The sequence below is a fragment of the Salvelinus fontinalis genome, chromosome 25, assembly GCF_029448725.1.
Source record: "Salvelinus fontinalis isolate EN_2023a chromosome 25, ASM2944872v1, whole genome shotgun sequence".
Classification (NCBI taxonomy): Eukaryota; Metazoa; Chordata; class Actinopteri; order Salmoniformes; family Salmonidae; genus Salvelinus; species Salvelinus fontinalis.
Genome location: NC_074689.1, coordinates 19,411,023 through 19,430,774, shown reverse-complemented (window position 1 = coordinate 19,430,774; position 19,752 = coordinate 19,411,023). Strand labels below are relative to the sequence as shown.

The following is a 19,752-nucleotide window of genomic DNA, read 5'->3' as shown; positions in this document are numbered from 1 at the left end:
TGGAACTGTAGGAGTTGAACTGTAAACTGATAAGTTAGGGAAAGTATTTTTAGGGAAAGAGTTTATGAAGTACTGGCCTTGTAACCTGCAGGGATGAAATTTGGGGACCCAAACTATAGGCTTCTGGAGCCATACTCAAATGACAGTATAGCGCCAAACCTATGGAGTTGATTTATGATTTCTACAAGGTTTTAATTATATGCCCAGAACTTTCACTGTATTTTTTACAATTTGTATCATATTAAATATCAGCCACTATTGGTAGCTACCGTAAGTTATCACCACATACATTTGTAACTGTCACTTTAGTGTTAGTTTCCTTACATTTTGCATCATTCCATTAGTTTACCTTCCTTTCCTCTGTCACGTTCGTGTGGTTGTTCCTGACGATTGCACCAGTTGTGCAATAATTTGGATCATGTACACTACTTGAATCATTATGGAATGCAGACTATATGTAGCAGTTAAAAACTGGAGCCTGGCACACGGTTCACGACTGGATCATTGTCATCACAGTTCAATGATTAGTGGCCCCTATTGAACACTTATCTCACCTTCCAATATTTCATGGATTGAACAATTTAATATGACAACTTTCAGGAAGTATTTTTATTCAACTATACATTTTTTGCATAAAGGCTCTCCAACCTGTTTCTTTTATTATTATTTATAAATACGTTCCTAACCATAAATAAAATACAAGATCAGAGTATTTGTAATCTACCAATTGGTGCTGAAAAGGAAACAAATATCAATGTATTTCCATGGCTTTCTTTAACTGATTCCTAATATTCTGAATTGTTCTCTCCATGTATTCTAGTCTGTCGAGAACATTCAAATTAAAGATACACCAAATTTAAAGGGATGGCTTTAGATAAATGTACTGGAAACCCTATTGAATGAAAACTTGGCCAGCAAGTGGGAGGGTTTTCAGTGGTTGAATTAAATGTATTTAGAACCACGCCTGCAAAGCCCGTTAAGCACCTGCATAAGGTATGTCTGAATAGCAACTACTGAGAAGTGCGTAGGAAAGGCGTGCATAGGAAAGGAGTACATTTCCTACGTGTAAATCGCACCATACGGAAATTGGGACGGAAGAGCCCATACACTAAGCAGTCTCAGAAGACTTGGTCTCAGAAGAAGACATAAGACTTTAGAGAGCTAGTTAAAAGGGTGGCAGGTAGCCTATCGGTTAGAGCTTTGAGTCAGTAACTGAAAGGTCACTAGTTTGAATACCCGAGCAGACAAGGTAAAAAATCTGTGGCTGTACCCTTGAGCAAGGCACTTATCCCTAATTTGCTCCAGGGGTGCTGTACTACTATGGCTGACCCTGAAGAAACAACACATTTCACTACAGGGTATGTGGCATTTGTATGACCTGTTACAGTTAAGCTAACCTTCTTCAAGGAAAGAAGACAATCAGAGCACAGCCTCCGTGACTCAAGGAGGAGCCAACAGACAGCAACAAGGAGCACAATCCAGAGGAAAGGAGAAACATAAAGAAGGAACCCCAGCTCAGAAGAAAGGACACCGACATCTTCTCTTTGTTTTTGTTTTTTACATGTGGCCTGAACAACAAAGACAGCAACAGACTTTGCTCACAGATTCAGTATAACATCTTTAATATTCAGATATCTCGAGGTCTTTCTTGTCTTTCACTCTATACCTTTTTCCATGATCATTCTCATTATGTTTGTAAATAATTAGATTAGTGTCATTTAGGACTCTATTCAGTCTGTAAAGCTCAAGCGTGACAGATTCCGCAACAGAAATGTAAAGGTAATTTTTGATTGAGCAGACATATGCAGCGTTTACCATGAATGCAGCCTCCGTTAAAGAGAGAACATTGCCTTTAAATTTCAATCATAATGTGAATCTGAATTTTCTCGATGCGGATTCAATAGAGCCCTACATGTTGGTATAAAATAATTGTGTTGCCTTTTTATTGTGGTAAAATTAGCTCCAATTGACTCAAAGAATTCATACCTTCAGATAAACTATTGTTAAAATTGTTTCCTTAAAGAGTAATTCCCAGCAGCATACCACCCTGCCTACCACTGCTGGCTTGCTTCTGAAGCTAAGCAGGGTTGGTCCTGGTCAGTCCCTGGATGGGAGACCAGATGCTGCTGGAAGTGGTGTTGGAGGGCCAGTAGGAGGCACTGTTTCCGCTGGTCCAAAAAATATCCCAATGCCCCAGGGCAGTGATTGGGGACACTGCCCTGTGTAGGGTGCTGTCTTTCGGATGGGACGTTAAACGGGTGTCCTGACTCTCTGAGGTCATTAAAGATCCCATGGCACTTATCGTAAGAGTAGGGGTGTTAACCCCGGTGTCCTGGCTAAATTCCCAATCTGACCCTCAAACCATCATGGTCACCTAATAATCCCCAGTTTACAATTGGCTCATTCATCCCCCTCCTCTCCCCTGTAACTATTCCCCAGGTCATTGCTGCAAATGAGAACGTGTTCTCAGTCAACTTACCTGGTAAAATAAATAAAATAAAAATAAAATTGTTCAATAACTCATGAGTCAGGTCTCTTTAGAAGACCAATACTGTCCAATAACGGACTGATGCTCCGATTTCACAATTTTATAGAAAATAACTTGACACACTCCCTTAAGAAGTTCATTCAGACTCATAAATGAGACAAGTGTTCATCTCTGCCATCGTTTATGCCACTGATAGAACACAACTGTTTGGGGTGCTGCGCAGTGGTGCCTTGCAGTATTTGTTTGTTCCTTGTTCATTGTTTAAACTTGTTTAAACTCGTCGGTTATAGTTGCTTTGCTTTTAGTAGTTTAATTGTGTTTTATGTTGCATCGGATTACCGATTAGGCTATGGTAGAGCGACATGAAGTGCGTACAGTGGATTATTCTCCTACTTGGATTACTTTTGCTGGTACCTGAAACAGCATGCGACCTTCTGAGAAAGTCGGCGACACCACACATCCGCTACAGCAGAAACTCTTTTACAATGTAATAATTCACATTGGGGAGAACGGATCAAAGGGGACATACCTGCAGAGATCGTGAGACAAAACAACCTGGGTGAAGGACTACTCAAAAGGAAGAGGAAAAGGGGCAGGAAAGGCAGTGTGCGGCAGAGGTTGACAAGGAACATACCAAAGTTTTCGCTTCCAACTATCCTGCTCTCCAATGTCCAATCGTTTAAGGGGAAAATGGAGAAATTGCGGGCAAACTCACGGTTTGAGTACAGAGAGGCCTGTGTGATGGCCTTTTCTGAAACTTGGCTGTCGGAGGCGGTGCCCGACTCTGAAGTCACCCCTGATGGATTCACTATTACTCGTATGGACAGAGAGAGTGAAGCTACTGGTAAGGAGCCCGGAGGCAGTCTGTGTTCTGATAAATGATAGATGGTTAAAACTACGATTGTCAGGAATAAAATATGCACTCCTGATACAGAGCTACTGTCAGTGTCACTACGCCCCTTCTACCTCCCCCGTGAATTCCCCCAGATTTTTCTGACAGATGTTTATATCCATCCAAGAGCAAACAGTGTCAATGCAGCTGACATCATTTTTAACCTCACTCAATGTTTAACCTCACTTAAGAGCTTGATGCGATTTCCCCTGATGCGCCCAAATTCATCATGGGGGATTTCAATAGCTGTACTCTTAAGCACACTTTGAGTACTTACACCTAGTATGTGAATTGTCTAACAATGAAAAATACGATCATTGACTTATGTTACGGCTCGGTCCCCAAAGCGTATTCATCCTTGGCCAGATCTCCACTGGCTGGATCAGATCATACCACTGTTTTTCTACAACCAACTTATAGGCAGTTACTCAAAAGGGAGAAGGTGGTGGAAAAACAAATACAGGTGTGGGACAATGATAGTATTGATCAATTGCAGGTATGGCTTGATTGTACCAGCTGGAGTGTATTTAAAGAATCATCAGCTGACCTGAAGGAGTTGACTAACGTAATATCTGGCTACGTGGAATTCTGTGTTGATTTGGTGATCCCCCAAAAAACATGTTAGATATTTCCTAACAACAAACCATGGGTGACCAAAGAATTGAAAGTGGTGCTTAATAAGAAGAAACAAGTGTTTACCTTCGGGAATCCACTCAAAATAGAAGAGGTACAGAGAGATGTGAACAGTGATAAAAAAGGCAAGATGCCAGGACAAGGATAAGGTGCAACAGATAATGTTACAGGGAGACTCTCGGTCTGCCTGGTTGGGCATTAAGAATATGGTAAACGCCCCCTTCAAAGGTAGGCAATGTATCGATCCCTGCCTGGACGAGAGGGTGTGCCTCTCTACAGCCAATGAACTAAACAAGTTCTTCACCTGCTTTGAAACAGGCGTCTCCCCCGCTCCCCTGGCCTGTCTGGAGGAGGATGTCATGGCAACCAAGAGCGTGCTTGTCATCGATGAGGAAGTCGTACAAAGAGTATTGAAAAGCACTGGAGCACGAAAGAGCCCGTGGCCTGATAACATAAGTGGTCGTGTCTTGAAACACTGTTCCACTCAGGTGTCTTCTGCTCTCTCTTTCAGCAGTCCCTGGATACATTTGAAATTCCATCTCTATGGAAAAAATCTATTGTTGTACCTGTCCCAAAAACCTCTCATCCATCTGCATCAAATGATTACAGACCTGTCGCTCTTACCTCTCTTACCTCTCTCTTGATGAAATCTCTTGAAAAGATGATCAAGGCAGAGATAATCAACACCACCAGACACCTTCCTGACCCCCTCCAATTTGCATACCGGTCAGAGAGAGGGGCAGATGATGCCATCCTCTCGCTCTTACATCTGGTGTACATGCATTTGGAGGGCAGTGAAACCCATGTGTGTATCATGTTGACAGATTTCTCCTCTGCATTTAACACAATCAATCCGTTGGTCCTCGCGGACAGACTGAGAGGAGACTTCAGACTTGATGCTATGCTTATCACATGGATCACCAACTTCCTTACTGATAGGTCTCAGCAGGTACGAGTTGGCAACACACTCTCTGAGGTGCGCACTACTTCAGTTGGAACGCCACAGGGCAGTGTTCTTTCACCAGTACTATACATACTGTATACTTTCGTATTTGTATTTATTATGGATCCCCATTCTCTTTTATAAATCATTCATTGAGAACGTTCTGTCCTACTGCTTGACCTGCTGGTTTGGGAATATCAAGGTTGCAGAAAAATAGGTTGGGCAAGATAGTCAGGACTTGTGGAAAAATCATCTCTCTACATGGGCAGAGCCCTCCATAAAATAGCGGTTGACTCTTCCCATCCACTCCACCATGAATTCCAGCTCCTTCCCTCTGGACGTAGGTACAGACTACCTAAGGTTAAAAAAAATAGGGCCAAGTACTCTTTTATTCCGAATGTAATTCTGCAACTTAACAACATTTTTTACTAATTGCACTTAGCACTTGCACTATGAAACTGCACTTACCCTGCCTATTTGCTTGTAAATATCCTTTGCTATTTATTTTACATTTTTAGATGTTATATGTTTTATGACTGCTGCAAGATGAATTGCCTCTTTGAGGACATTAAAGTTTTTCTGAATCTGAACTGTTGTGAGCCATATCTCCCTGCTCTGACACAGAGAGGGAAAGGGGAATATGAATGAGGGGAATAGGCCCAGTGCAGCTGGTGAAGATGAATAGAATCAGAACCTTTTTGTGGGGAATCTGGCAGAGAGAGGAGAAAGGGAGAGGGAGAGAGAGGGAGACTTGAAAGTAAGGTAGATGATAGAGGTCTTCCTATGAAGGTAACAATTCTGGCAAGGGAGGAGAGAGGATAGAAGAGAGGATAGAAGAGAAAGAAAGGAGTGAGAGTGAGGGTGAGTTAGTTAGATAGAGGACTCCCATTGAAGGTCACAGAAACCTGGACCCCAGTGGCATCAGCCATCTTGGCAAGTCACATCAGTAGCAGCTTTCAACGAGTTGAATGAGCTGGGTTTCTAAGGGGAGTGTTGTTGTACCTGATAAGGTTAATACATTTTTGACTGGGGGGTGTTACGGAGGAAATTGCACCCCCTCTGCATCCTGTGCCTTCCTGCAGCTGTACTCTGGAACTGTGGAGGCACCTGGAGGACCAGATGTCTTGGGTTGACATCTATGGTGGCATCTATCCTATCCTCCAACTGGCATGGATTTCTATGGTAATATCTGTCAATCCTATCCTCCAGTTGGCAATGTGTATCCTCCGATTGGCAAAGATTTCCATGGTGCTGATCAATCCCCCAGCTGGCGTAGAACATCTATGGTGACATCTATTCCCAGTTGACAGAGAGAACCCGTTAAGATCCAGCCAGGGCCCTGTCTATCTCCCTACCCAGATCTCCCTTAGCTCTGCTGGCAGACCAGACCCTTTTTGTTGCTCCCCATTGGACAGAGAGGAAGTGGGAGGAGGGAGTTGTCGCTGGGGATAGAGGGATTTCTATGAAGGTCACAGGAAACTGGACCACAGTCATATCCACCATCTTGGTAAGGGACATTGGTAACAGCTGTCAGTGGGGTGAAGTTGGAGTTGGACAAGCTCTCTCTTATCACCCCTCCTCTCCCTCTCTCTCTCTCACCCCCGTCTCTCTACCTTTTACCCTCTTTCCAGAGAGACCCAAACAGCTGTAGCTTGAGTGAACCCTGGAGGTATTGTCCAGAGACTGGCATACAGCCTATCTTCGGGGTGTTGGTAGACGGGCAGTGGTGGTAAAAGTACCCAATTATCCTACTTGAGTAAAAATAAAGATAACTTAATAGAATATTACTCAAGTAAAAGTGAAAGTCACCCAGTAAAATACTACTTGAGTAAAAGTCTAAAAGTATTTGGTTTTAAATATACTTAAGTATCAAAAGTAAATTTAATTGCTAAAATATACTGAAGTATCAAAAGTAAAAGTATAATAATTTCAAATTCCTTATATAAAGAAAACCAGACGGCATCATTTTCTTGTTTTTTATTTATTTACGGAGTGCCAGGAGCACACTCCAACACTCAGACATCATTACAAATGAAGCATTTGTGTTTAGTGAGTCCGCCAGATCAGAGGCAGTAGGGATGACCAGGGATGTTATCTTGATAAGTGTGAATTGGACCATTTTCCTGTCCTGTTAAGCATTCAAAAAGTAACGAGTACTTTTAGGTAGCAGGGAAAATGTATGGAGTAAAAAGTACATTATTTTCTTTAGGAATGTAGTGAAGTAAAAGTAAAAGTTTTCAAAAATAGAAATAGTAAAGTAAAGTCCAGATACCCCAAAAAACTACTTAAGTAGTACTTTCAAATATTTTTACTTAAGTACTTTACACCACTGTAGACGGGTTGGTTGTTTAGTAACAAAACCAATGTCTGTGCAACTATGGGGCAAAACAGACAGGGTTGGCTTAGATTGTTGATAACATGTAAACTGTATTTCTTCTCCAATGTTTATTGAAAACATATATGAAGTGGCACAATTTACACTTTTCTCTCAAATACATTGTTACAGTTGTTGATTAGCTAACTAGCTAGCAACATTTAGCCATATTAGAATGATGTCCCAGTCAAAACAACTCAAAACCAAACATGGTATCAAGAACAAGATCAAATGAGCTGAAACGAGCCACTTACGAATAACCACATGGTACCTTCTTATCATTGTTGCTAGCTATCTGACCAGCCAGAATCACAACAACACCCATTTGAAGATCACAGATAATTTTTGTGGCGTTGTCAGCTAACCCCTTTATGGAAAGAGGCAACAGTATCCACACAGGAACAAAAGCAAACCAGTGGGCATATTTCATTGCATAACCAAGCCCTCATCTGTATTCAGCACGATCACAGTTTGATAGAGTCCTAAAATCAAGTGTTTTGTCAACCCCCTCACCCTCCTACACTCACATGAATTTCTAGGTGAATTAGTAGGGTCTAACATTGGCACTGTGTCACAGTGATAGCAGCTATAGATAAGCTGTGCAATTTAGGAAGAGTACCCACTTCACATGAATAAATATTCATGGATATCCTCAGCGGGGTGAAGCACAGTCTAATGTTGCTATGCCCACTGTGTCTGTTTCAGATGCAAAAGCACATCCCTCTAATACGACTCTAATTCTGTCACGTATGACCCTTTGACTTCTCAGGCTGTCTGCATGCTGAACTGCTAATGTCAATGGTGGCTGTATGACATGAGATAACATGTTTTTTTATCTAAGTAAGGTAGGTGTGTGTGTGTGTGTGTGTGTGTGTGTGTGTGTGTGTGTGTGTGTGTGTGTGTGTGTGTGTGTGTGTGTGTGTGTGTGTGTGTGTGTGTGTGTGTGTGTGTGTGCGTGTGTGTGTGTGTGTGTGTGCGAGAGAGAGAGAGAGAGAGAGGGTGGGGAGAGAGAGAGAAAGAGAAGGAGAAGAGGGCTCTTGTAGGGAGAAGAGGGCTCTTGCAGACTCTGGTGGACATGTGGCTGACATGTGGTCTGGATTTCTGGGATGCAGACAGTCTGGTGTGTGTGTGTGTTTGTGTGTGGTGTGGTGTGTGGGTGTGTGTGTGTGTATGTGTTTACTCTAGAGTGAGACTGTCCTGTTTTCTCTCCAGGTTGAATGCTGTGGGCATCACCAGACTCAGACCCACATGGTTACACTTACTCTTACCCGGCTCTGAGACTCCATCTGATCTGCAACAAAATAACAGCCTGTCTTTTCCCCACTCAAATACAGCTTCAAAAGTCTCCTACATTTGCTCTCCAATTTGACAGGTCAACTATTGGAAAATTAATTATTATTTATTTAACTAGGCAAGTCAGTTACGAACAAATTCTTATCTACAATGATAGCCTACCGGGGAACAGTGGGTTAACTGCCTTGTTCAGGGGTAGAACAACAGATTTTTACCTTGTCAGATCAGGGATTCAATCCAGCAACCTTTTGGTTACTGGCCCAATGCTCTAATCACTAGGCTACCTGCCGCCCCAATTAGAACCAATCCTTTTGTTGCTACGGAACTTTGAAGTGAAACATTCTTATTGGTCCTGTTAGAATGAATGGGCCGGTGGAAAGGAAAGATCTGAGTGTCTGAGGAGGTGTTCCGGACTGTCCTGATGTAAATGTGAATGAGAGAGAAGAACTCCCAAGGGAGGAGTAGGGCTTAATGGAACATCCACGCTCTGTCAGTCTGTGACAGGAACAATGTCACTCACTTGCCCTGTTTGTCACTCACCGGCCTCTGTAGACACACTAATTGGCAGATTACAGAGTGTAACATGACACAGCGGCAGACATGTGCGCACTAGCACACACACTTCTCTGTGGCAGACAATTGTACATTCTAAAAGTGCTAAACTGGCTAAATGAGACGTAAGGGATACAGGCGAACGGTGTGTAATCCATCTAACAGAGTACCTACAGTCTAGTGTATTTAGTGTTGCTGGGAAAGTTGAGATAGAGACAGACATAGAAGAGTTTGGTGTTTATTGGTATCCTCTTTTGCATGGTCCGATGTATGTAGTAAGGCACAATATGAGGCAGAGACTTGTGTGAACTTCTCTCTGAGTGAGACATAGCCAAATGTCAGTGTGGGTAAGTCATCCATTGTCCCAAGGGCTAATGTCAGTGGCTGAGAGGGGGAATGCCACATGTGTCTGAATGACTAAGTGCAACATAGATCATACCGTCCAAGAGCCAAGGGAGAAGGCAGGCTATTGTGAGAAATGGAATTGCTGAGGAAAGCTCCAACAGTGTTCTTGTACCTGTAGATCTGTGTGTGTGCATGTTTGTATGTTACTGCATCAAGTAATAACACTGATCAAGGTTAATGTAGGGGGCGAATAGCCATAGCTAATTACAACATGCACTCAGCAGCCCACCAGTGTATTTGAGAGAGTGGATGTAGCTCTGCAGTTTCATGAGAAGCAAGGATGTCTATACAACATCCTACACACACACACACACACACACACACACACACACACACACACACACACACACACACACACACACACACACACACACACACACACACACACACACACACACACACACACACACACACACACACACACACACACACACACACACACAGTAATCCTCCAGACACCCGAAAAGTGCAGCCAGAGTTCTGTAGGGCCCCCAGGTCCCCAGCTCCATCTCTCTCTGAGGTAAAGTGGAGTCAAGGTAAACTGAGATTGATTCTCCTGGGCCAGAATCCTTCCATTCTGGCTGGATCAGCACTCTCACCCTTTTGGGCCCACTGACGGTAATGATTAATAACACACTCACACACGGACCTGCATGCACACACACGCACACTCACACATGCACACACACTCCATTACCCTTTGCACACAGATGGCCCGTCAGGTTGAAGGTTGATGGAGAATAACACTGCTGCGCTTCGCTACGTCATATAGATCCATTAGACCTAACAACCCCCTCTCTGCATCTGTATCCTTCATGTATCCTTCCATTGCTACTGATGCCATTCATCACTATGGACTTGTTAACAGACTCTTGTAAAGGCTAAAAGAGTCTGTTACCGTGGTCTTGAGTGATTCACGTAGCTCTCCCAACAGTAAGTATTTTTCTTTGATGTTAGAGTGTGTTTCTGTTAGTTAGTGTAGACGATGACAACCCTGAAGTGTACCAAGCGGTTTTTAATTTATGGACAATAAAACAAGCAAACATATTAAAAAAATAGTTAGTTACAATTGAAAACATTGAAGAAACCAACATACTGAATATTTCACTCAGTTATGGATGTACATCATCTTTAAACAAAACAGAGATATTACACCTTAAAAAGTACCACTTCAGGTTCTGGAGAAGGATGTTTGTAAAGCACTATCTCCATGTCTGTTACTATAACCCCAGGCAGAATAAATTCATTAAGCCACACAGCCAAATCAACAATTGTAAACAAACAGTTTCAAAATGATGAATTCCAAAATTATAAAAACTATACAAAGTAGGGGAGAACAGTGGCAACTGTAACACCTTGAATTTCTCCACACAGAAACCAGCTAGAACGATTAAAAATCACTCAGCACATGTCCATTTAGGTTCACTCCCTGCTTGAAAAGCCAAATATCTCACTATTTTCACGCTTTATTAGCAAATGTTTGTTTAGGGGTGAAAGTATTTTTTTCCAGCAGCTGTATTTTTCTTATACTGTCCTGAGCATTAATGTCAAAGAATTCAAACTAGCATAATTTGCATTACTATATGTTGGCTAACCATTTACATGATTGACATGTGTCACTATTGTTGTCTTTTGCTAGGCACATGAGGTTTTGTCATGGCTGCTAGGGTTGGGGGTAATTGCAATGCAATGTTAAAATTACACTGAGCCAAGAAGACAACTTCTGAAAACAAGTGATTTTAACTTGGATACAGTAAGTCATGTCTAAGGTAGCGGATTCATTACTTACCAACAACAGCTGCATATTCCAATGAAGCTGTATTACATTTTGAAGTTCACCTTCCTTGCTTTGTCCAACAACACTATCTTGTATTTAGCAAATAAGTTGTGTATTTGTTTTGAGTGCAGTATTTATTTAGTTTCATTGCACAAATGCTGGTTAGCACGTTTCTCACACTGTCTTTAAGCATGGAGGGAGCAGGCCTGCCATGGCAGGTGCAGGGGGTTGCCTATCAACACGTGCCTCAGAAGGAATCAACATCATAGGGCGACAAATTCCCATGATTTGTAAATCTTTTCAGACCGAACAGCTAGGGTGATAGCTAAGATGGCTTTGAAAAAAAAGATTGCAGCTAATAGGGAGAAGCATCTAACAAAATAACTACATTATGGCATTCACTAATCATAAACTATTTACATACGGCATAATATATATGTGGGTATAAATGTTGGTACATTTGTGGAGAAAATTCTTACTTACTCAACCTTTGAAATAATTATACAAATACTAACTAACATTGGATCCTACGGAGTGCCATAGAAGTTGTAAAAATATATAATCTGGGTACTATCAGACTATTCAAGAGGTTTGGAGATTAACTGAATGGCCATGCACAGGGTGTTACTGTAAATGGTTACTTACATAAAATATATATATTTCTTGGAAAATCATTTCATATGTCTATGACAATATGATAATTTATAAGCATGTTATTTTGGTTATTTTTTAGGTGTTACATTTGACCCCTGCCACTGTTACAATTGCCCGTGACACAGGACTATTCTGATTAAAATTTATATTGGGATCTGACCGTCTAATGTACAGACATTTAAATGGTATGAATGATTAGGAGACAGATGTTAGTTTCTGATATATAAAAATGACTGGCCTAGCTCAGGTTGTCTCTGAGCAATAGAGTAAAATATAAAAAGTGTTACAATTGCCCCCGCTCTCCTCTATGATGACAGCTTAAGCATGATCTAGTTACATATTCCTGACCATTCTTCACTTTCAAATTTATCCAATCTACTTGCATGAACTCATTACTTCTTCGTAAAAACAAAGAAAATTATTATTTTTAACACTGACAAATGGAGCTATAAAAGCTACAGAGACATATATATATGCTTCTAAATGAGCTCACTGTACAATAACATCAACAAAAAGCAAAAAAGATTGTACACTGATATCTCAACCATTGCTAACTGCTAAACTGACGCCAGCCCTGTAAGATAATTTTTTATATGGTCACATCTCTAAAATATCTACATTCTGATCGATAGCTGTCACAGGTAGATGGTTAAAAGCACTAGATCGGTTTAACAAAAGTCTAAAATTGGGTAGCTATTGAGTGACAGCTACCCTGGGTACGCTAAGCACTTGACTAACTAACGTTGAGCATAGTAGTTGGGTCAAATTCATCAGGCATCACTAAGGCCACCCCATTTGGGGTACGCAGTAGGACCCTAGCACAGCAGATGAAGGGGAGTGGCTATACAGACACATCTGGTGCCCAAATTGATGACGTATATCGTGCAGCTGAGAGTCCAGTGGAGACGAATGATTTCGGTTCAGTCAGTTCAGTTAGTCATCCTGATGAGCCCTTCCCCGTTATATAGTTTATGCTGGCTAGCTAGCAACAGCAGCATGACGCTAGTTACAACTTGTAAAAGAAAGTTATGTTTATTTCGATGGGCGAGGGAGAAAGTAGTTGTAGGCTATTGGTCACCATCTGGATGTCATGCCAATGACATGCCAATTAGGTAACGTAATGACAAGCCGGTGCAAATGACCCTAACCATGCTACTTGATTTTATTTTGAGTAGGATAGCATCCTACTAATATTGGTAGTAACCATCTGGATGTCACAGTCCACTGCTCAATAGGGAGAGTTTGCGCTACAAGCCGGCAACACAACACGGGGCAGTGTCCTTCGCTCCCGCTTGCCGCAGTAAGGAGAAGTAGTTAGATAGTGTAGCTAATATCAGGCCAGGATGACACCTAAAGCACCGGAAATGTACAGTTACGGCATTACGTCTCCATTATTTATTTATTATTATGATAAAAACCGAATGTGTCACGTTCCTGACCTGTTTTCCTTTGTTTTGTATTCATTTTAGTTGGTCAGGGCGTGAGTTGGGTGGGTTTGTCTATGTTTGTATTTCTATGTGGGGTTTTGTGTTCGGCCTGGTATGATTCTCAATTAGAGACAGGTGTGTATTGTTTGTCTCTAATTGAGAGTCATACAAAGGCAGCCAGGGTTTCACTGGTGTTTTGTGGGTGTTTGTCTCCTGTGTCTGTGTCTATGTTTGCACCATACGGGACTGTATACGGTTTGTTCATTTCATGTAGTCTGTTCCTGTTCATTTCGTTCTTCACGTTGTATGTAAGTTCGTAGTTCAGGTCTGTCTACTTTCGTTTTGTTATTTTGTATCATTTTCAAGTATAGTTCGTTTTGTCTTGTTAAATAAATTCATCATGTCATTTCAACGCGCTGCACCTTGGTTCAATCCCTGCTCCTCCTCTTCGGATGAAGAGGAGGAGGACCGTCATTACAGAATGATTCTGAACACTTTCCCAAATCCCAACTTCGGCAGACAAGTTTTACATTTTTGCTGGAGTTTCTAGCCACAAGCAAACTAGCTAACTGGGAAGGACTCATCAGGACAACTGACTGAACTGAATCCGTTCGTCTTCACTCGACTCTCAGCTGTGCGACATACGTCAACAAATTGGGCACCAGGTATGTCCGTATAGCCTCTCCCTAGACGGAGCAGTTCTTGGACTACAGACCAGTGGAGTGGAATGTGACCAACCATGCAAAACTGAACAGAGCGACAGAAAAAACACGTCAGATGAATTCATGCAAAGCAGTTAGATGGTTTTCTTCCCCCAGAACAGACACAGTTCTGGAATCAGATAATTCACAGGAAATCAAAGAGGGATCCATCCCATTCAGACAGCTCTTTAAGTTTATATATATATATATATTTTGAATATATATATTTTAATTTTTTTTAAACTTTTTCCCATTCCTTCCATGAAAAAAACGAAATTCCAGTTGTCTCCATGTTTGTGAGAGTCAAGTCAGGATCTTGTTGTTTTTTGTTTTTCCGAAGTTGAACATTCCCAGTGAACCTCATCAGAGCACCTGAAGGAAAGTAAAGTGGGCATGTCCCTTTGATGACATCACTGTCTGACTGTAATTTGATTGAATGGCAGCTGCCTAAGGGTCCCAGAGTAGGAGGGTCCCACATAAAATGTCACAAATTACATTAGAAACCACAAGGCAGAAAAAAATAGGAATAGTCAAAGCGAGTGGAGTGGGGTTGTTGTCTGCACAAGGGTGTGTATCCCTGGTGCTGTAGCCCAACGAAGGGTTAATAGTCATCGTAAGTGTTAAGGTCCGTGAAGTATGCGTTGGTGTATGTCTTCCCAGCTAGCTGGGGGTTGAAGTACTTATTTCTTTCCTCCAGAATCAGGTTGTTCTTATTGAAAGCCTGTGAAGGACAGAGAGAGAACAGGAAGAGAGCGAGAGCAAGAGAGGGGAGATGGAGAGAGCAAGAGAGGGGAGATGGAGAGAGGAAGAGAGGGGAGATGGAGAGAGCAAGAGAGGGGAGATGGAGAGAGGAAGAGAGAGATGTGTCAGGGCCAACTGTATTGTAAGGATCAAATAATGATTCCGTCTAGATGGGAGAGTGCAAGGTAAAAGGAATACGTCAAACAGAAAAATAAACCTTGGTAGCATTTATGAGACGACAATATAAAAATCAACAGGAGGTCCCTGCATGAATAAAGCATTTCAATGAGCAAGGCCAAAGCACTAACAACAACAGGCTGGCAAAATGATAACCACTGAGCTGGTGTATTATGATGAGAAACCATATGTCCATTGATCTCCTCTCTAATGTCTCTACATCAGCAGCTTTCTAGGCATTCCATCTCCAAATCCCTGAGGACGAGTTACATTTAAAAAAAATATTAATCAAATATAATTTTTTTTAGAAAAAAAAAGTAAGTCAGAAAATAAGGAAGGGCCACAGGGTAACTCAGTAGTACCCTTCTCTGTGGTTCTATGGAGATACCATACATTTCTGTGAGTTAAGCACCCTGCGCTCAGTACAACCTCAGCAGTTTGCTAAATTGATGTGCGTGCGCCCCTCTGTCTTATTGTCTTGGCTAAGTGCATTCTGAAAGCCCCTGGAGGCGACGTAATTCAGCACTTGATGATGCTGCGTTTGTTCTTGATTGATGGATCCGTATATCAACTGATAGGGTTGCGAGTGCTGAGCACAAACACACATAATATTATTCTGTCTAGATTACATTTAAATGGCTTGCACATAGAGGCGACAAACATAACTTAAAGATCGAATCATGTGTTATTGGTTGAGTCTAAAGTCAATTTCTATGTTTAAAATGGAACAAAATATACACTCTCAAAAGTCTAAATCTGTCTGAAACAGTAATATCTTGTATCTCTGCCAGTGGCCCCATGGCTGCCCTCAACCATTAACCAGCTGTTCTCAGACTTAGTCTACTCTGCCTTTCTTCCTTAACTGTGCTTAATTGGCTAAATAGTGATTAGGGAGTGTTTTTAGTGGGGTAAACAAAATCTGTTGAACAGTGGGGTGGCATTAGAGATACAAAGAAAGAGGACAGCTACGGAGAAAACAGAATGAGTTACGAGTTCCCTTTTCTCCATGGTAACCCATCATTAGAAAGCCAAACAGAGCTAATAAGACAGAGAAAGACAGCAAAGGGAAAAACAAACACATGCAAATGAGAAGAGTCAGAACATGGTGGACGTTTTAGAACGGAAAGAGATGAGTGGAAAATACACTGCCTTCTCACAAGTCTATGGGTAGTCCTATGCCAGGGTGGGGGGCAAATCTGGTCCTCAGGAGCCTCAATGTCTGCTTGTTTTCATTATTTCCTTCTGATCTAGACCTGAGAGACCAGGCGAGTGCACTCGCTGATCAATCAACCTATTGATCAATTAAGAACCTGACCAAAGTGAAGAGTGATAGAAGAGGGATGACCTATCCCTAAAAGCACCAAAGCTACTGACTAACTGATTAAGTGCCAGAGAGAGAAGAGAAAACCAGCAGACATTACGGCTCTTGAAGACCGCAGTTGCCTTCCTCTTGCCCTATGGGATGAATATGAAATAATGGGATTTCCGAGCAATGAGAGAGAAACTGAGTCTACCCCAACCTGCCGCACACAGAAGCGCCACAGGAAGTGGGGGCGCGGTGGGGAGGAAGAGGAAGGAGGTTGCTGATAGGCTAGGAGGAGGGTCAAGAGGCGGGATGTTGTAGAGGTCAGAGGTCAGTAGAAAGTTAGTAGAAAATCTCCAGGCCACGCATGGACACGGCCATGTTAGCAGACAGAGGCTGGCGCATGCCGGGTTCGTCCAGGGTCAAGAGTACGGACACATCGGGCTGCGGGAGCAGAGGAACGGGCAACAGTCATCCTCACTGGAGCCACAATGGATGACTAAGTTCTACTGTACCCATTGAGGAAGACAGGTGGTCTGTGCTACTGTAGGTGCAGGGGACTACATGGTCATTCTATGCCCTCCATAAGAAAGGACACACTACTGAATCATCAAAAATGGCATTCTTTCAGCTACACTCACTGCCTTTGTCTCAACGGCGCTCTAGAGCATAATCTTTCCGAGCTCACCTGGATGATAAAGATATTATTTTAATCAAACAAAGAACGAAGCTTTAGGAATTATAGTGCCAGGTGTTCTTCTTTCGCCTACAATACAAAATGAAATTACAGAATCACTCTTCTCACTTTTTGAATATGTATATTCAGCTGTACAACCCAGCCATTAAAACAAGAGTAAAGACTGAGGAATAATACGCTTTTGAAAAATAAAGACTAGATTCATTTTTTAAATGGCTATTTTAGAGTTTTTCACTTAGCCAAATGAGCATTGTCCATATTCACATTATCCTCTATCCGTAACTGCAAACTAGATTATGCTCACACACCAGACACTAATTACATGATAGATGGACACTTTTCAAATCTTTATTCTGCTATGGAAACTGCATTCTAGATCTGCGTCAGAGACTCCATTCCCTTTAGATGGCATGTCTGTTCAGTCATTTATAGGAGAGGAATACTCTTCTGAAAGCTAGCTCTCTGTCCACACGATATGCTAACTCACATAAAATAGTGTCTCCCTGAATAGTGTCTCCCTTAACCCCCTGACTTCATAGAATTCTAAACTAAGTCTTTCCAAAACCAAGCCTTGTGTCAACAGTAATCTCAGAGATAATATAACTAACTAATATGATTGATTTATTATTGAGTTAAACCAGGATGATCCACTGATATTAAACATCTCTGTTAGAATGAAGACCTGGAACCTATTCACTCCATATAAGTAACTTACAGTATGTATATTGTGATGTATGTTGTTAGTAACTTATGAGAAAGCAGTGTATGGCTATATATGGCTATAGACACAGAACAGTGCAGTCACACAGAGTAGACGCAGGACCACACACACACACAAGTACAAAAAGCTACAGTACTATAGACCAGCCCAGGGATATAGGTGAGCCTGGAATGTTCTAGAAGGCCACAGAGTGTGATAGTATACAAACCTTAATGGCCTCCACCGAGTCATATTTGTCCAGTTTGTTGATGTGGTTGGTGATGGAGGTGTTGAGTGGTGCTGCTGAGATGGGGTGGATGACCGTAGCATCGTGAGACTGCTGCTGGTAGCGCTGGCAGTAGGTGTACACTAGTAAAGTGACCAAACAACCCATGATAGAACTACTCAGGCCTACAGCAATCATATGGAACAGGTTGAAATCTGGAGAAGGGAACAAGAGAGAGAAAAATGTTTTCAATGGTCAAAATAAGTTGACTGCGCAATGATTGATGTCACGTTAATAAGTGTGGATGAGTTCATTATTGATACCAACAAATATCACACTACATTATCACACTACATTATCACACTACATTATCACACTTTCACACTACATCAAATATCACACTACATTAACACACTAGCACACCACATTATCACACTATCACATGACATTATTACACGATCACACTACATTACCACACTACACTATCACACTACATTATCACACTTTCACACTACATCAAATATCACACTACATTAACACACTAGCACACCACATTATCACACTATCACATGACATTATTACACGATCACACTACATTACCACACTACACTATCACACTACATTATCACACTGCCACACTACATTATCACATTTTCACACTACATGAAAAATCTCACTACATTATTACACTATCACACTACATTATCACACTACATTATCACACTATCACACTACCACACTATCACACTACATTATCACACTACCACACTATCACACTACACTATCACACTACATTATCACACTGCCACACTACATTATCACACTACATTAAACACTACATTAAACCCATACACACTCATACCTCCGCATCTTCTCTCCTCCTGACTTGAACGAGCAATGGAGACTTCTGTAAAAGAGAAAATTAAAAGAGATGCTGAACAGAAGAACACACTTGTTCCCTTGACAAAACGGTATAGATAGTGTTGAAGTCTTTGAGCATTATATTGAGAATGAACCAGAGGATGATGAAGCCCATCACTAGACACCTGAAGAGTTTTATGATAAGTACTGTATGATAATTAGTGTATCTGGCATCATTACGGGAAATGAAGTCCACAACCCTATTAACGACCCTTAATGGAGTGGCATTCCCATTAAAACAGATGTGTGATAAGGAACTAAAGACAAACTGGTGTTTCAGAAAGATAAAGTGTACACTCTTGGGAAAAAAAGATGCTATCTAGAACCTAAAAGGGTTCATCAGCTGTCCCCATATGAGTACCACTTGAAGAACCCTTTTTGGTTCCAGGTAGAGTCCCTTTTGAGTTCGAGGTAGAACTATTCGGGGTTCCTCTGTGTAAAGGGTTCTACATGGAACCCAAAAGAGTTCTACCTGGAACCAAAAAGGTTTCTATCTGGAACCAAAAAGGGTTCTCTTATGGGGACAGCCAAAGAACCCTTTTGGAACCCTTTTTTCTAAGAGTGTACTCACACTTATCACCTAGCATAGGCTACTGTCATATTAATGGAGCAGTTTTGAAGAAATAATAATGTTTTATGGGTTGCTAAGTGTTAGTTAGTCCAAAGTATTCTGCGGTATATAATCTATCCGGCTCTGGTAGCTCGAGTAGCATTGTGTCCATTGATACTATGTAGAACACATAATTGTTGAAGACATCAATGGGTGTGTTTGACTGAGCCTCAGAACTCAGAGAGAGAGAAAGAGGTCTAATTATCCAGTGGTGTAGTAGAAATCAATGTTCTGGTGT

The 19,752-nt window shown here is 41.6% G+C and overlaps 1 protein-coding gene across 1 annotated transcript in view; it reads right to left on the bottom strand.

Annotated features, from left to right (window-relative positions):
• Positions 1 to 10,577: 10,577 nt before the first annotated feature.
• Positions 10,578 to 19,752, bottom strand: part of sema5a (sema domain, seven thrombospondin repeats (type 1 and type 1-like), transmembrane domain (TM) and short cytoplasmic domain, (semaphorin) 5A) — a gene marked incomplete in the record, with an annotated part of 225,206 nt that continues 216,031 nt past the window's right edge. The window contains 3 exon segments of the mRNA XM_055881523.1: positions 10,578 to 14,860; positions 17,987 to 18,198; positions 18,846 to 18,890. Of these exon segments, the coding sequence (XP_055737498.1) occupies positions 14,741 to 14,860; positions 17,987 to 18,198; positions 18,846 to 18,890 (377 nt within the window).